Source organism: Numida meleagris, chromosome 2, assembly GCF_002078875.1.
Source record: "Numida meleagris isolate 19003 breed g44 Domestic line chromosome 2, NumMel1.0, whole genome shotgun sequence".
NCBI classification, from domain to species: domain Eukaryota; kingdom Metazoa; phylum Chordata; class Aves; order Galliformes; family Numididae; genus Numida; species Numida meleagris.
The window spans coordinates 8,177,055-8,192,286 of record NC_034410.1 but is presented as its reverse complement, the minus strand read 5'-3'; the positions used below and the strand labels follow the sequence as shown (position 1 = coordinate 8,192,286).

The window sequence follows — 15,232 nt, the reverse complement described above, 5'->3', positions numbered from 1 at the left end:
TGCTACTAAGTTGTTATGCTGCATTCGGTGTTTTCTCAGAGTAATGCCTTGTTAGCATTTCCTTGCCCTTTTCATACTCTAATCACCTTGACAAGGTCAAACAGGATTGCCAGTTCATGTAAAAGATTTCATCTTAGGGAGGCTTCAAAGAAGCTTTAATATTGTGTTGTATTTACTTTACATTTTCCTTTCTTAACCGGTTGTAAAATACAAGGATTTTATTTTTTACTGGTTACGCAACTGGTGCCATTTATAGATAAACATGATCTTCTTAGCTCACATTTTTGTCATAACTTACTCTCTTACCTATCTTCTCTCTTCATAAACAGCTCAGTGTCAGAATCACCTTGATGCTGCATTTATTTAATTAATTACTAGTTCAAAAAATTCTAATAAGTGAAGTAATTTAGACCTAGGTTAATGAAATGACATCCTTTTATCCAACCAACAAGCACTGCTATAGCTTAGGGTGATGGAATACATAGATAGGTATATCTTTTTTAAACATTTGGCATGCACTCTGGGATAAATGAACTTGATTTCAGTTCAGATCTCGGAAGAGTTCCACATTGTATAAATAACCTACGGACAAAATAACTGATCAATAGATTCAGATTCTTCATGGTCTTCAGACTGCTTTGCTTTTGCTCCTCAACAGTTCTCAACGTCCTTACCCCAGTGCAGTTCTGCACAGGGGTTTTATACATTCATGTGTGGGCAGGGAAATAACAGTCTAAATCTATAAGAAAGAAAATGACATTCTGGGCAGAATGTACCATCTTTATTGCTGGGAGATTCGCCCTGCTGTGCAAAGCCTGGATTCATACTCCCTAAAGCTTCCCATATCCATTGTTTCCAGAATTTCTTGTTGGTTCTATTCCTTCAGAAGTATCTAACTAAAAGGAGACAGAAGACAAAAGGCATTAGGTAAGTTGTGAGTTATACTGCCAAGCTTTCAATCCTCATCTGGAAAACAGCAAAGGTAATAGATCTTCATTAAGTCGCAGGGCCACTGTGAGATAAGCAGAAGATTGCGAGATGGTATACTACTGTAGTATTGGTGATTGTTGAAATAATTTGGATTTTTGGGGCCCAACTCGGTTGCTTAAGTATAGGAATTCAATGACATTTGAGATGCCTAGAATATTCCAGGCAACCACATACTGCTGGGAGGAATAACACAGGCTCTCTGGGAGACCTGTGCCCTCCTAGCCAATAGCCTGAGTATCCATATACTGCAAACTCTTATCTGCTGTATATTTTATCCTCTGTCCTCCATCCTCTACACTTATACTTTGTATGTATATAAAATGCAACTGGCATTGTATTTCTCCTCAGCTGTAAGTTAGTAGTAGCCTTCTTGTTTAGGAAGCCTCTCTCTGCCACACACTTCCATCTATGCATTTTATTTTTCTTTCAGCTGTGGTTTGGCTAGAGTGATAACAAATGCAAAGCAGTGCAGCATTTGGCTGCAGCTATTGTAGGCATTTGAAATGATGGCTAGTTGTTGCTTGCCCAGATTGCAATAGCTAGTAACAGTATTTGTCTTTTTTTTCCATTTCTTTCTCCTCTCCTATTTCTTCATTCATCTTTCTTGCTTGCTTCTTAGATTGATCTTATATTTCTCATGTTTCTCTCATCCTCTTTCTTCCTTTGTGTATTTCTTTTTTTTTGTATTTCCTGCTTCTCTTCTCTCACTCCTCTTTCTTTTGCCTCTAACATAATGAATATGTAGCTTACAAAAAATAATCACTTGTACATTCGGCATTTTCCCTATTGCTTATTGTCTCTTGTTGATAATGTTAACGTTGTTCATTGTTAAAGTGTGTCCATAGCATTTTTTTTTCTGCTTGTTTCTGAGGCACTATTATGCTAGCTCCTAGAAGCTTTGAGGTGATAACAGGCATAGACAAGCACAATCTGTTCATTGTCAATACGAACACTTGATGCTGCAACTGAAGCACACATGGGTGAAAACTCTTGATATATGCAGAAGACACATGTCCAACCTTTTTTGCACCCTTTTTTTTTTCTGAGAGCAAGTACAGAGTCTCACCACTACCGAAGTATTAACTTGTCTCACTCTACAAGACAGCAGGATAATGATAAGGTGCACTAAAGCAGAGTGTCTGGATAAAATACTATGTTTGAAAAAAAAAATCTGAAAGTACAAGTCTGACTCTTGACTTTTTATTGGAGAGCCACACTGACATCTGTTTGCTAACTGCTGATGAATCACTGTCTCCACTCTCTCCCACATTCATTACTTGAAAATTCCTCGCATATTTTCTTTGGTGATTAGTTCAAATGGTTTTGCTGTCCAGTGGATGTGCTTTCTCTTCAGTGCTTACTTGGCCTAAGATATGTGAGAGATCACATTCAGTGCATTTAACCTGTGTAAGCGCTATAGTTCCAGAGCTGTCCTCAGGCACTCTGTGGAAATGCCCACTGTAAAGCCTCCTGTAACAAATCTTCGGTAGTCCCAAGATCTCAGATGTAACAAGATCATTTTTATGTTTTGTATTTTTTGTATGGCGGTGCCAAAGTAAAGGTGGAAGCAAACAATATATATGAGCAAGCTCTCTTTCTCGTCTTCTTGATCCTCGTGCTGTGTTGGAGACTCATTTTGTGTGAATAGTAAAGAATGAATCTTCACTTGTTTGACATGCCTTGCACATATCTAATCTTATTCCAGGAGAAGCCTGCTCACATTGGTGTGTTAAATTTTGGTAACGATCTAGTGACTGTAAGCAGCACTTTAGTAAAGTCATACAAGCAAACTTGGAAGCCCTCGAAGTAGGGGGTTACTGGAAGGACAGCTCCACAGCCTCTCTCCACAATGCACTATGCAGGGTAGCTTTGCTGAGGAGTGTGAACTGTACTGGTTATGTATCAGATACAAGTTGTTTGAGATTCATATGTAAAGATTTAGACATCTCTTGCATAAATTATCTGCATGTGGTCTGGTCTTCCTTCTGTAGCTGATGGAAAGAAATGAGCACTTTTTGAGTGCAATTTGTCTCGCCTCTTTGAGACAGCTAAATCAGGATGAGATGATTCATGACCCAGAAATATTTTTTTCTCTTAACAAAAAGTGAGTCTAGATGACTGGAACAGATGCAGACATCTGCATTGTCACTTTCTAAATACAGGCAAATAAACCCTATCTATTATATACATTCTGAAATTCTAAACGAAGAGATCTAGCCTTTTGGATGTACCTGCTGTAAACATCATTGAGCTAGCGCCATTAAAAATACCAGTTAAAAGTGGTAAAAGAATTGTGACAATAGACAAACAACATGAATAAGTCTCCTATGTCCAGAGCTGCTGTGTTCTTTACCAGCGATGTCTGAACTGGCTCCATGGCCAACAGTGCAGCAGCATCTGTGTGTGCTCCACTCAAACATTTAGTTGTAGATGTTCTCTGTGTTTTATCTCTCCCAGGAGCATCGCCAAGTCATATTGTCTCCTCACATCACTGGTCTAGTACCACACAGCAGTGGTGTTTGATCAGGACAGATTAGCTTTCTGTCCAGCTCTAAATTGTGCTTCGGTGTTCCTGCTGTTCATTTTATAGAGAAGCCAGATGGACCAAGTCCATCAGCTTGCTTCTTCCATGACCCTGCAAACACAGGAGTGTTTTCGGGAGTACCATTTTTTTTTTCCCTAGTGATTTTCCTAGTTTAAATCTTAAATTCCCTGAGCAGCACCATATTATGGTACATCTCATGAAGACATACTGATACTCAGACCCTGAGATATCTCAGAGCTTCATTCCTGAGCCAGACTGTGACTGTGTGGTTGTATCAAAATTATGCTACATTAGGAGTCAGAAAGAAGTATCCTGTCCGCTGTTTACCCCGTTTACCTGTCTTGAAGTGCACATTAATCTGACTTTGAAGTTAAGTTTACTTTACAATGGATAGGATATTTGTATGGAAACTTTCATCTCTTTATGTTTGCCTTTGCAGATGATCACTCCAGGATATATCTCAAAGCTGAAAATAGCCACGACAATTCAGACTACATCAATGCTAGCCCAATTGTAAGTACAGCAGCTTATGAGAAATAATCCAAGTAATCTTTCCCTGTATTTCCATGCTGTTAAAATACGCTAATTTGGAGTACCTCACTGCCTCACAATGCTGATGTCTCAGAACATGCTTTGAAATTGAAGAGAAAGAAGTCTCCTACAAGTGCATTCAGTTCCCTGCTGGATTATGTATCAGAACAACAGAGTCACTAGGTAGTTGTTCTTCTATCTCACAACAATGACAGTTTTCTTTACTTGATATTAGGAACTTACTGGTCATAAAAATCAGTGATACACCTTTTACGTAGCTTTCATTCTCTGAGGAGGCAAAGGTTGGTTGGCAAGCTATCTCTCTTTCGATGGAGATAGACTCTTGAGCAGGGTCTGTTGTGATAGGACAAAGGGAAATGGTTTCAAACTGAAAGAGGGGTAGTTTAGCTTGGATATAATAAAAAGGTTTTTTTTACAATAAGGGTGGTGAAGCACTGGCATAGATTGCCCTGAGAGGTGGTGGATACCTTGTCCTTGGAGACATTCAAGGTCAGGCTGGACAGGGCTCTGATGGAGCTGTCGGTGTCCCCGTTCGTTGCAAGGGGGTTGAACTCAACGACCTTTAAAGGTCACTTCCAACTCAAACGATTCTGTGATCTATGATTCATTCATTTTAAGCTTGTCTTGCTGCCTAATGTCAGAGGAGGAATAGCTTCTGAAGGTGCAGACCACCAACCTTCCCAAGCTACTGAATTTCTGGAGCAAGAAGTGACATTTCCCTTACTTCATCTGTTGCATTCCTAGTGCATAACTGTGCGTTTCTGTAGCTCTCCTGATTCTTCAGAGGGCTTGCTGTTTTGAAAGCAATAGCAAGTTCCCTTACCTCTTTATGTTCATTCAAACTGCAAATTAGGTTTGCCCAGCTGTTGCCTCCAGATACTTCAGCATGGCCCAGCTGCCCTTTCTTGTCCTACTCACACTGAGTATGGATCCTTGCTTGTCTGTGAAAGGTGATAGGAAGAAAAGGTCTCTGTTTTTAGACACAAAGCAGGTTTGATGGAGCCAGTAGCATTGCCCTGTCCTAGCTTCTAAATGGAAGCATCAGGATGCCATTTGAAGGGGAAGAAAGGCACTGCATCCTTGACCTCTATGAAACTGCTGTGATGCATGTCACTTTGCATGTGGTTTTTATTCACATTACTTAAGCATGGAAAAGTTATTAGAGTGAAGCCTTATGATAAAGAATTTAGGATGGAGAATTAGCTCTCACTGTTGTGGGCTGTGTGTGCCATTACTGTCTCATTTTCCCGGAGAGTATCACTCCCCCGGTTAAATCAATTCATGTGGGCAAGGCAACTGACAATTTGCAACAGCATGAAATTACAGGCTGCTTCCTTCCAATGTTGTTGATAATGCTTTCCCCCACCCCAAAAAAAGGGGAAAAAAAGCATCAAAACTGTTCACTGAGCTTCATATTCTTTACTTTGAGTGGAGTTCAAAAGCCTCATTTCCTTGAATATATACAAATGTTTTATTCAAAGAGTTAAAAAATACGTGGAATGCAGCAGACATCTTCAGGAAACTTTTGTCTTTGGCTGAGGATAGACTAGAGCACCTGCAGTCTTCAGAGATTGCCAGCTGCCATTTCAGAGGACAAGGGTAAATGTACACAGATTGAAGCAATTTGAGGGCTATCTTTAAGCGTCCCTAGACCAAGCTTTAGCTGTCTCCAGGATCAGGAGATCATCAGAGTAACTTGGAGCTCTGGGGAATTTGTATCCCGCTTACAAAATCATACACAGAGGCTCAATTCCAGGGCTTCAGTGCTCCTTTTGCCTGTTTTTAGAGCACATAGGGTGAGTTCTGTTTGCTCAAGCCTTAATGTGATAGTAGAAGCTGAGAGGTTTAGAAGTAAGCACAGGAGTGCAAGGTGTTAACAGTGGCTGAGATACTCTTTTCCTTTTAAGTGTTTGGTGTTAATTTGTATTACGACAAGAAGTTCAGTGCTGGCAGCAGCACCGATGCTGTAATTTTACTGAACAAACAAGGATGGGCTTCTGCAAGTTGCCCAAAAGTCTGCATGGGCACAGTCTAACTGATTTTGGTACAGAGATTTGCTTGGTTGAGGGGTAAAATCTGGAATGTATGTATATGCGTGTTGCAGCTGTGTTTCTGGATTATAGTATAGATATTCCCTTAATTACAATGATGAGAAAAGCGTTAGATCAAGTAGTGTTGGGGATGGAGAAGCAGGACCAAGATATTCCACTGACATAACTGGGAAGATACTTTGGGTGCACAACACTACTGGAGGGAGTGGGTCTCCACTGCCACAGCATTAACTCTCCTGGTTTTACAGGACGTTGTAGACTGGTCTCTCCATCCAGCACTCAAGGATATTTTCTTCTGTAAGGTTAGAAGATATTTACTTTAATATAGCTTTCCCAGACTCAAGAGTTTTGTCCAGTAAAGAAAGTCACGCAGTGTAGATGAATTTCTTCAGGTTGTCTTCCTGTCTCTTACAGAGGTATTCATGTGCTCAGAGATATGTAAGTACCCAAGTGTTTGACTGGGTTTGGACAAGCAGCCGTGATCTTTCATAGCCATAGAAAACTGCCGTCAGAAACTGTTAAGCTCCTCTTCTTCATGGTAGGGATCCTACAGTGTGGGAAAGAGTGCCACATCCCACATGTGCATAGACGACCTGTTAACCCAAGGAAAGAGATGCTCCAGATGGTTTTGTGAGTTTGTTTAGCTAACTCAGTAGTCATTGCGCTATTTTGAAAGCAGTAGTTAAAATGCGTGTTTTCTGAAGGTTGGTGGGAAGAAATGACTAGTTTGCAAGCCCATAGTCTGGAAAGATTCCCTGCAAACTGCTTCATTTGAAGACAAATGAGATATCTTCAGGTTAGAGTAAATTTTTTGTTAATCTGGTATTGTTTTTGTATGGTGAGGTAGAATATAGGAGTGATGGAGACTTTCAGTGCTGCTCACCACTTCAGAAGCCTACCAGAATATTCTGTTAAGCCCTGCAGTATTTTCTGCAGTGTAAGCAGGACACACTTGCTATTACTACTACTGTTTGTTTGAGGTATTTTCTGTTAGTGGATTTGTAGTAGCAACAAGTCTACCTTTATTCACTCTCAAAAAGTTCTGCCATTTCTTTCCTCCAGAACATTGCCTTTCGACTTCAATAACATTGGTAATTACCATGTCAATACAGTGATGTTGATGCACTTGCACCTTGCAGTGCTTGGGTTGGGAGAGCACTGTAGCGAACTGCAAAATGGGCACTAATAGAGGCTCTAAACTGGAAGAGGATTTCTCCTCCCTGCATGTGTGAGTTGTCTGGCAGGGGAAGAGTGCAAAATAAAGTAATTATATTTGAGCTTTGAGTAGGGAGGCTTCCAGTTATGTACATGTTGCTGGGTATCTCCAGCTTCTGGGTCAGTGGTCCAGCCTCCAACTGGGGATCACTCAACCTTACCTTAAGTCTAAATGAGTGCAGCAGAGCACAGTAAAAAAAATCCCGGTGCTAGAAAATGAGCTGGCCACCTGCCCACGTGTTCTTTCCTTCTGAAAAATGCTGCCCCCTCAAGAGCAGCTTTCCCTCTAGCATGTTGTGAAAACTGGGGTTAGACTGATGGCCTCACTATGCCTGGAAGAAGGTGAGGAGAATCAGCAGAGATTTAGTCCAAGTTTTTTCTGTAGCCATTTAACTTCCACATAGTGTCAGGCCAGGCAAAATGAGTCCTTGGGAGAATTTGCAGGGTAAAAGTGGGGTAGAAATCTGTTTCCCTCCTCTCAGAAATAAAATAAAGTACTATGATAATAACTCCACTATTGGCTGCTGAATGAAAGGCTTGCAATTACGGCACAAGGAGACCCTGACTGTGCAGAATAAAACTGTGATAATTACATCTGTCATATTTGTACTTAGTCCTCATTAAATTTCGGGAAAATCATCCAGTGGTAAATAATGTGCAATCTTTGCTTTTAAATCAGAGGTCATGAAAGTAAATGGGAATTCTGTTTTTCCTCATAGGGTGTCTGGGAGAGAAAAAAATCCCATCAACTACATTAAAAACTCAGTTTGCTTATTACTGAAGACACCAGACTGAGGAATGTCATTAACGTGACAGTTTGTTCAAACACAGCATACAAATTTCATCACCAAGAATAGACTCTGAAATTCATAATGGCATTCACAGCCAGATTTACTTCTTTCATTCCATTAGGGGTTTTAAAAGAAGGGTGGAAAAATTGTTTTAAATTTTAATCCAAACATGAAGATGAGATCTAGTCTACCTTTTTTGTTGCTGTTTTAATGCTGAAATTTAAGTGATTACGAAGTTCACAAGCATTTGGTGAATGCACTTTTTTTTTTTTTTTTTTTTTTTTTTTACTTTTATAGACTATTTATGCCTTACAGAGTGCAATGAATAGATGTACAGGTGTAGATTATATGGACTGTATCAATTCATTGAATCCGGGAACTACCTAGTACCTTGAATTCATACAAATTTTTAAGGCATTAATCAAAGTTCAACTTTCTTTCCATCATGTTTAGTCTCCACTGGATCTCATTCTGATCTTATATGATTTAGGAATATTTCAGCTGGACTTGGAGCCCTGATTTAGATCAAGGTAAATATGGTGTTACTGAGAGCACATCTCACCCAACATTTCACTGTGTGGAAAGTAAGGATCCAAGAAGCTGATGTAGAAGGTAAAGGGCAGGAATGAGTCAATGTATGATTTACATGAGAGTTTAAAATGATCATTGATGCCTGTTGACACCTTTGCTTTTACTTCAATTTCCAGTTTTACGAAGACTGCTTCACAAGAATCTATATGTACCTGTCGAATAGAATAGGTTTGAGGATTTTCTCCCAGAATGTATTGAAATTGCTGTACTTCATCAGCATTATCAGTGAAATCATGCAGCAGTAGGATTTCTGTCTAAAAACTCACAAAAATTTAGAGTTCTTTGGAGCAATAGAGTGACTGCATAGTAGAGCGTTGGTATGAAAAACGAAAGGAGTCGTTTTTACTCTCTAGTAAAGCAAATTTATATTTTCTACTCTGAGATCAGTAAATCAACTTTAATTACAAAGAAAGAAATTACTGTAGAAAAACAACAGTATGCCACTAATATATCTCATAGTTAGAGATTGCTTTCTGTGGCACTTCTTTTCTAGCAGTAAACACGAACGCTCATCCTGTTTATTTCCATTTGCTTTTGATAGTGACCAAAAGGCCACAGTTAATATGGTTCATTATAGTATTCCTTGATTCCTTTTTTCTTAATACAATAACATGGAATCCCAGACTGAAACATTATCACCAGATTTGCCTCTGTAGTATTACATCAGAAAATGAGATTTCCACCACAGCTTAACTGTTGTAATAATTGCACCTTTTTTCTTTCAAAAAAAGGCCGTTCCACCAATTCTGATGCAAGTCATGTGGATTTTGTGCTTTGATGGGAACATAAAGGGAAAAATCTTGGCTTTTTTTGAACAATTACTGTTAGAATGATTTCTGAAGGATTTTCCTTAGTAAAATATTAGCAAGCAGTTGAATTTCATTTTCGTAATACTTGGTAGTATGGAGCCTGCTGTTCTCTATTCTTGAAGAGTACATTTTCTGCTTTATTTTGGTGATGTGAGAAATGTGAGGGATCCTTGACCAAAAAAAGCCTTTTACTTGATCCTTGATTAGTTAGTTTAAAACCCGTTACCGACTATTATTTCTTTATTCAAACTTCTGTTAACTTTGATAGATTAAGCTGGCCTTGGTGACCTTGAGAGAATAAAAAAGACCGTAACAAGAACATCGAAGAACTGTCCTTTACAGTCACCTGCTCATGTTAAAATTGAATGACCAGAATAGTGATGGTTTGCATTTGTTTCAAAATACGTGGCCTTAACACAGTCCATAAAATAGAAAATCGATGAAACCAGGAATTTAATTTAATTAGTTTAATCTTTGCTCTCATTTTTGTTCAGTTAAAGAGAGTGTAATAGTGTGATGGGGCTTTCTTCCATCTTCTGTGTGCTCCAAGCAAGAAGAGTTTCTGCTCATAATTGTTTTCTGCACAACACAATGTGCTTGGAATGTAATAATTGTAATTGTCTTTTGAATTATTGCTGAACTGCTGATACACTTCACTACTCTGTGCTTATTGTAATGTTTGCCGTGTTCCAACAGCACCTTTGTGACAGAGGTTGATTAATGCTGAAATGCCAAGATGGGCCTATTGCTGAGTTAACCAGCTGAATGTTGACAAGCATTTCCTCCATGACAGCACTATTTGCATCTTCCTTGATTTCTTCTGCCTTTGTTTTCTCACACGCCTACATACTAACGAATTTATTTTAAGGACAAATTAAACTATTATTTTTATAAAGTTTGATGTATTCACTGTTGGTTATATTTCCAAGTCAGTCTCTTGAACTCACAGGTAGACAGGTGACATCATTTTAAAGTGTATGCATGCAGCTTACAGTAGTGTTCAGTGGGGAGTAGTACGTCCTCGTTGGCACAGGTTACTTTTTCTAAGCTAAGATTTTTAGTTACAGTGTAGGAAAACATTTAAGTACATGATTAAATCGTTTGGATCTCTGTGGGATTCAAAACAAAACAAAAGAAATAATTTAACCATCATAGTGAGAAAGAACCTTTAGGCCTGACTTTGCTTAATCACATCAGTTGCTGTTTTCAGTGTTCAATTCAGTGCTTCAAATCTTAACAGAAAGCAAAACACACAAAAAGTTACCCCGTTTGAAATGGTTCCTAAGTTTCTTCTGTTAATACCGCTTTCTGAAGAAAGTTATTTTTCCCCAATCTCAAAATACCCAGTAGTAAGTGTCCTACTATCAAAATTGCTTTTGTCAAGAGGCAAGGCTGAAATTTGTTCTGAGCAATTGCTTGTTGTGAAGAGTTGTTTGCTGATCAGAGAAGCATCTCAATGAAGCTTGGAATAAAATGATGGTATTATAGACATTCTGGTCAAGCTTTCTGGTAACTGTGGGTGGTGAATTAGAAGTACGCTTTTATTCAGTGACTTTGTTTTACCTGTGTTGTGTTGTCATGGAGAATTTTAATATCAAGTCCAGTTTAATTATACATCAGAAAATTAGAAGCATAAAAGGATTCTCTTCTTTTTTGCAACATTCATCATATTGTTGTTCTGTTAGAATAACTTACATCTGTTCTTTTATGGTTCTTCCCTCTTTTATGTTGCATATAATTATGAGGTGCCTTCTTTTATGCTGACATGTACCATCACTGAACATTTTGATAGGCTATGAATAAATTCAGGAGATGCCTGTTAATGCAAATGTGACTCACATTCATTCTTATTCAGATCTTTACTTATAGAACAGAATCATGTATTGAGACAAATTTTGCCTTCAGCTACATGGGTATAAGTTAACTCTTGCCATTTTCAGTGTCTTTTTTCTTTATGTTCAAAGTTTCATCTTGCCTAGTTCAGGGTCGGAATGAGTTTGTTTGTTTTTTAATCCCATCAGCAGATCTTCTTTTTCAGCAGAATGGTTCCTGTGAGTTAGAACCAAGAAAACCACCCATCGGTTAGAAAACGTTCATTGTAACACACTAATCCTATTTACTCTTCATGGCTTTGTTTCTTAGATTCTTTATTTTTTCTGCTCAGTGAATTTTCTGCTCCTTGAATTAAATGTTATAATTAAGGTCTTTAAGCAGAACTTCTTCTGTTGAGGGCAAATCCATGCATTTAGACAACTCAGCTAACCAGAAAAAGCCAGAAACAGAATTTGTTCCCCATTTTTGTTTTTTTTTTGAGTTACATGAGCCCTTGACAGGCACGGTGGAAATGGAGAATGTATTTAGATGTTTGGAGTATTCTTAACGCTCAGTGTAGAAAAATGTTTCAGATGGCTCCTAGGTTGCTATGAAACCACAGCACTGATCTCAAATAAATGCCTTTGTCAGCCACCATAAATGATCTTACGCTGCATATTGAAGAGCTAGGACATTGCTCATCACATGTGCTGATATTCATGTGGCAGCATCAGTCTTTTGTGGAAAAAGGTCTCCTCTGGGCACATAAATAGAATAAAATTCTTGGCTTGCCATTGAAGGACGGAGGGACATAACAGTCCTTTAGGAAGTCCCTTGTTAGTGCCCCAGCATACTTTCTGTCTGTAACACAGCAAGGGATTTTCCTTTAACTAAATCCAGTCTGTGTTCCCTTTCCTTATTTCAGATGGACCACGACCCCCGAAACCCGGCATTTATTGCCACCCAGGGCCCTCTCCCTGCTACTGTTGCTGACTTCTGGCAGGTAAGTTAAGCATCGCTTTGAAAGCTGATTTTATGTTACAAGTCCAGTGTTTTCTTGCATTCTGGAAATGCAGAGTGTGAAATCTGTTGTGCATGAGTCGCAATAGTTGCAAAAACTGTAATGTAATAATATAAGAACTGTAATATCTTCTTAAAATCTAGTATATGGATATTAAAACCATTTATGAATGTGAGAAGCCCTACTAAGGAAGAGTTAATCTAGAAATTATATGGAGAAACCTCTGGTCAAATTCTTCATATTTTAATGTCAAGCTTAAGACCAGGTCTCCATAACTAAACTGCTGCCAAGGACTGAGTGATTTTCAGAGGTCATGGCTGACTTAAGGGCATAGTCTCAATTCAGTGTCATTCTCCAGATCAAAAAGGACCCAGCACAGTGTGTTGTGAATTTTTGCACCAAAATCTATTTCTCACATGCCCCAGTTCTCCAAAATGTTTAAATGCTTATGCATTTTCCCTACCAGTGGTAGTTGAGTTAAATGCTGAGTCAATATCCTGCTGCATGAAGTGAAGTAGGTTTATACCCTTTTTGCAGGGCTATAGACAGTAGTTACCAATGCACAATAGGAGTAACTTTGCATGTAGCCTGTTCAAGTGCTTATGCAGCCCTCCAGTGTGGACATAAACGCATGGCCAGACTAAGTGCCTGCATTACGTGCTGTACGTATTCCTTTGAACGTGTAAAAGTTTGCCTGAAAGCTTATGGAAGTTAATTGTGAATAAAGTGTTAAAACTGACCTGGGCTTATTGTCAACATGAGCATACGTTTTTATTTTCTTTTTTGCATTATGAATTTGGAAGCTTTTGTTCTGAAGAGAGAGACTGTCTAAGTACTTACTTCCAAAAAGATGTTGTGTTTTAGGGGCTTCCATTGAGTTGAAATCACCTTCTTTCTTCATCTGTAGTGCTAGGTCTTTGATTTTAAGTATCAATTGGACCCTACTAAAGAGAGTTCTGTATGCTTTCTCTTCCCTACTGTTTCTCTGATAGAAGAAATTTTCAAAATGTTTGTTTGACTTTGAGTGTCTGGATATTTAAATGCTCAACCTGAGATATTTTGGGCCTTGTTTTTAGAAGTGTAGAACAAATGCATTCTGCTTGAAGTAAGTTGAGCTGCTGTTCCAGATTAAATTTTCAAGTAAATTGTGATTTTTGCTTTCAGTGTTTGGTAATTAGACACAGTTGAGAAGACTGACACTTTTCTTCCTTGGTGAGAGCATTCCTTGTATCAGGGACACTACCTGAAAATGTGCTTCTTAAGTTAAACAAGCAAAATCAAATACCATGTTAGCTATTCTGCAATGCTATTTTAAGATCCCTAAGGCCCAGATTTTTTATTGTATTTTTTTTTCATATTTGTATATTTATATTTTGTATATTTTTACCTGTAGCTTTGTCTTTATTATTGAAAAACTCTGTGTTCTCATTTTTAAAGGAGATGTTCAAAGAACAGATTGTGTAAAAGCATTGCAGCTGATACAGAAATCAGAATTGATCATACCAAGGTAGTGTAAAGGAGATATTTTGTTCTTCTCCTATTCTAATTTGAACAGTTAGACATCTTATTTGCACAGACACAGAGTGACCAAAGCTGAAACTGTGTTTTTTTGTTCTGTGATCCAAGCTGCTTCCATTCAACTCTGTTCTTAAAGATCTCTCTCGACTTTATTTCTTCATGCTATTTATGACTTTCTTTATTTTCCTTCACTTTCCTTTTGCTCTTTTCAGTTGTTTCTCCTCCCTGCAATCCATCAGTGACAGATCACCCCCATCTTCCCCACCAGATTTGCTGTAGATAGCTCCATCTGGCCACCCTGGTTCAGCTCCTGCTCAAGTGTGGCTGTGTCCATTCTTGATGTGATATACTTTTATTGTTTTTTCTATTGGTTTCCATTGAAATGTTTGTTTCTTAAATTCGTTCTGATGATATCTGTCACTTCAACATAACAATATACCTATGTCTGGTTGTTCCATTACCCACTTTTTTTGGTCCCGTCAGCATCGGGTATACCACATTCCAAATTGCTGCTTTGTGTCCCAAGCTTTGTTACCCGGCCCAGGCTATTAACCAGGTGTGATAAATGAGCTTGGAGAGATTAACTCCTTCTTAGCACTGTATCCATAACCACTGAAATACAATAAGTCCATTGCAAAAGTAAAAAGCCATGGCTTGAAGTTACTGCCCTTCATGTCCAGATGCAGCAGCTGAGATTGCATCATTTTTCACCTAGCAGTAGCTATATAAAGTAAGTAAGGGAAACTTGCCGTGGAGAATAGAGTGTTAACTCAGGGCGAAATCCTTTGATGTTTACTTGAGTACAGTTTTCTGTAGTTTATTCAGACTGTGGTGCTGCCACCAGGGATTGTTTAAAGGTTCAATTATTCATTTCTGAAATGTCTTCTTAGTGGTTCTCCTCCCTTTCCCTCCTCCACTCAGATCTGCTGGTGCCAAACTGGGCTGCTTTTTCCTTTTCTGCTTGCTCAGTGGAGCAGTTTTCCAACTGATAGTAACAACAGTGACCAATTCCACAGTAGATTGACCTGGGATCATTCTGCTGCTCCAAGTCTAAATGCACAATGCCATGCTTTAGCAGTTCCAACAGAGACTCTTGGAGCTTGGCGTCGCCTTTGTTGCCAATATTTACTAGATCTATTGCTTCCTCTTTTTGCAGACAGAGACTTAAATCCTATTTGCATGATGAGCACCAGCCACTCCTCTTTTCCTTGGCTGTTAGGCTACCCCAGCAAGAAGCTAGTGTAATTGTTTCCACTCCTGTAAGCAGTTCAAACTGTTTTCAGGAAAACACTTGTCTACAAAGTATTTGTTTAACTTCAACTTCTTGGCATTTTCAG

At 38.7% G+C, this 15,232-nt stretch overlaps 1 protein-coding gene across 2 annotated transcripts in view; it reads left to right on the top strand.

The window, feature by feature from the left end:
* The window catches only part of PTPRN2 (protein tyrosine phosphatase, receptor type N2), a 636,306-nt gene that overhangs the window by 577,534 nt on the left and 43,540 nt on the right, over positions 1-15,232 (top strand). For both annotated transcript variants that reach the window (XR_002435341.1, XM_021387625.1), the window contains exons 16-17: positions 3,975-4,048; positions 12,282-12,359. Coding sequence is in view for 1 of the 2 variants with exons in the window: in XM_021387625.1 (XP_021243300.1) it covers positions 3,975-4,048; positions 12,282-12,359 (152 nt within the window). In the remaining variant the exon portion in view is untranslated. The remainder of the gene's footprint in view (positions 1-3,974; positions 4,049-12,281; positions 12,360-15,232) is intronic.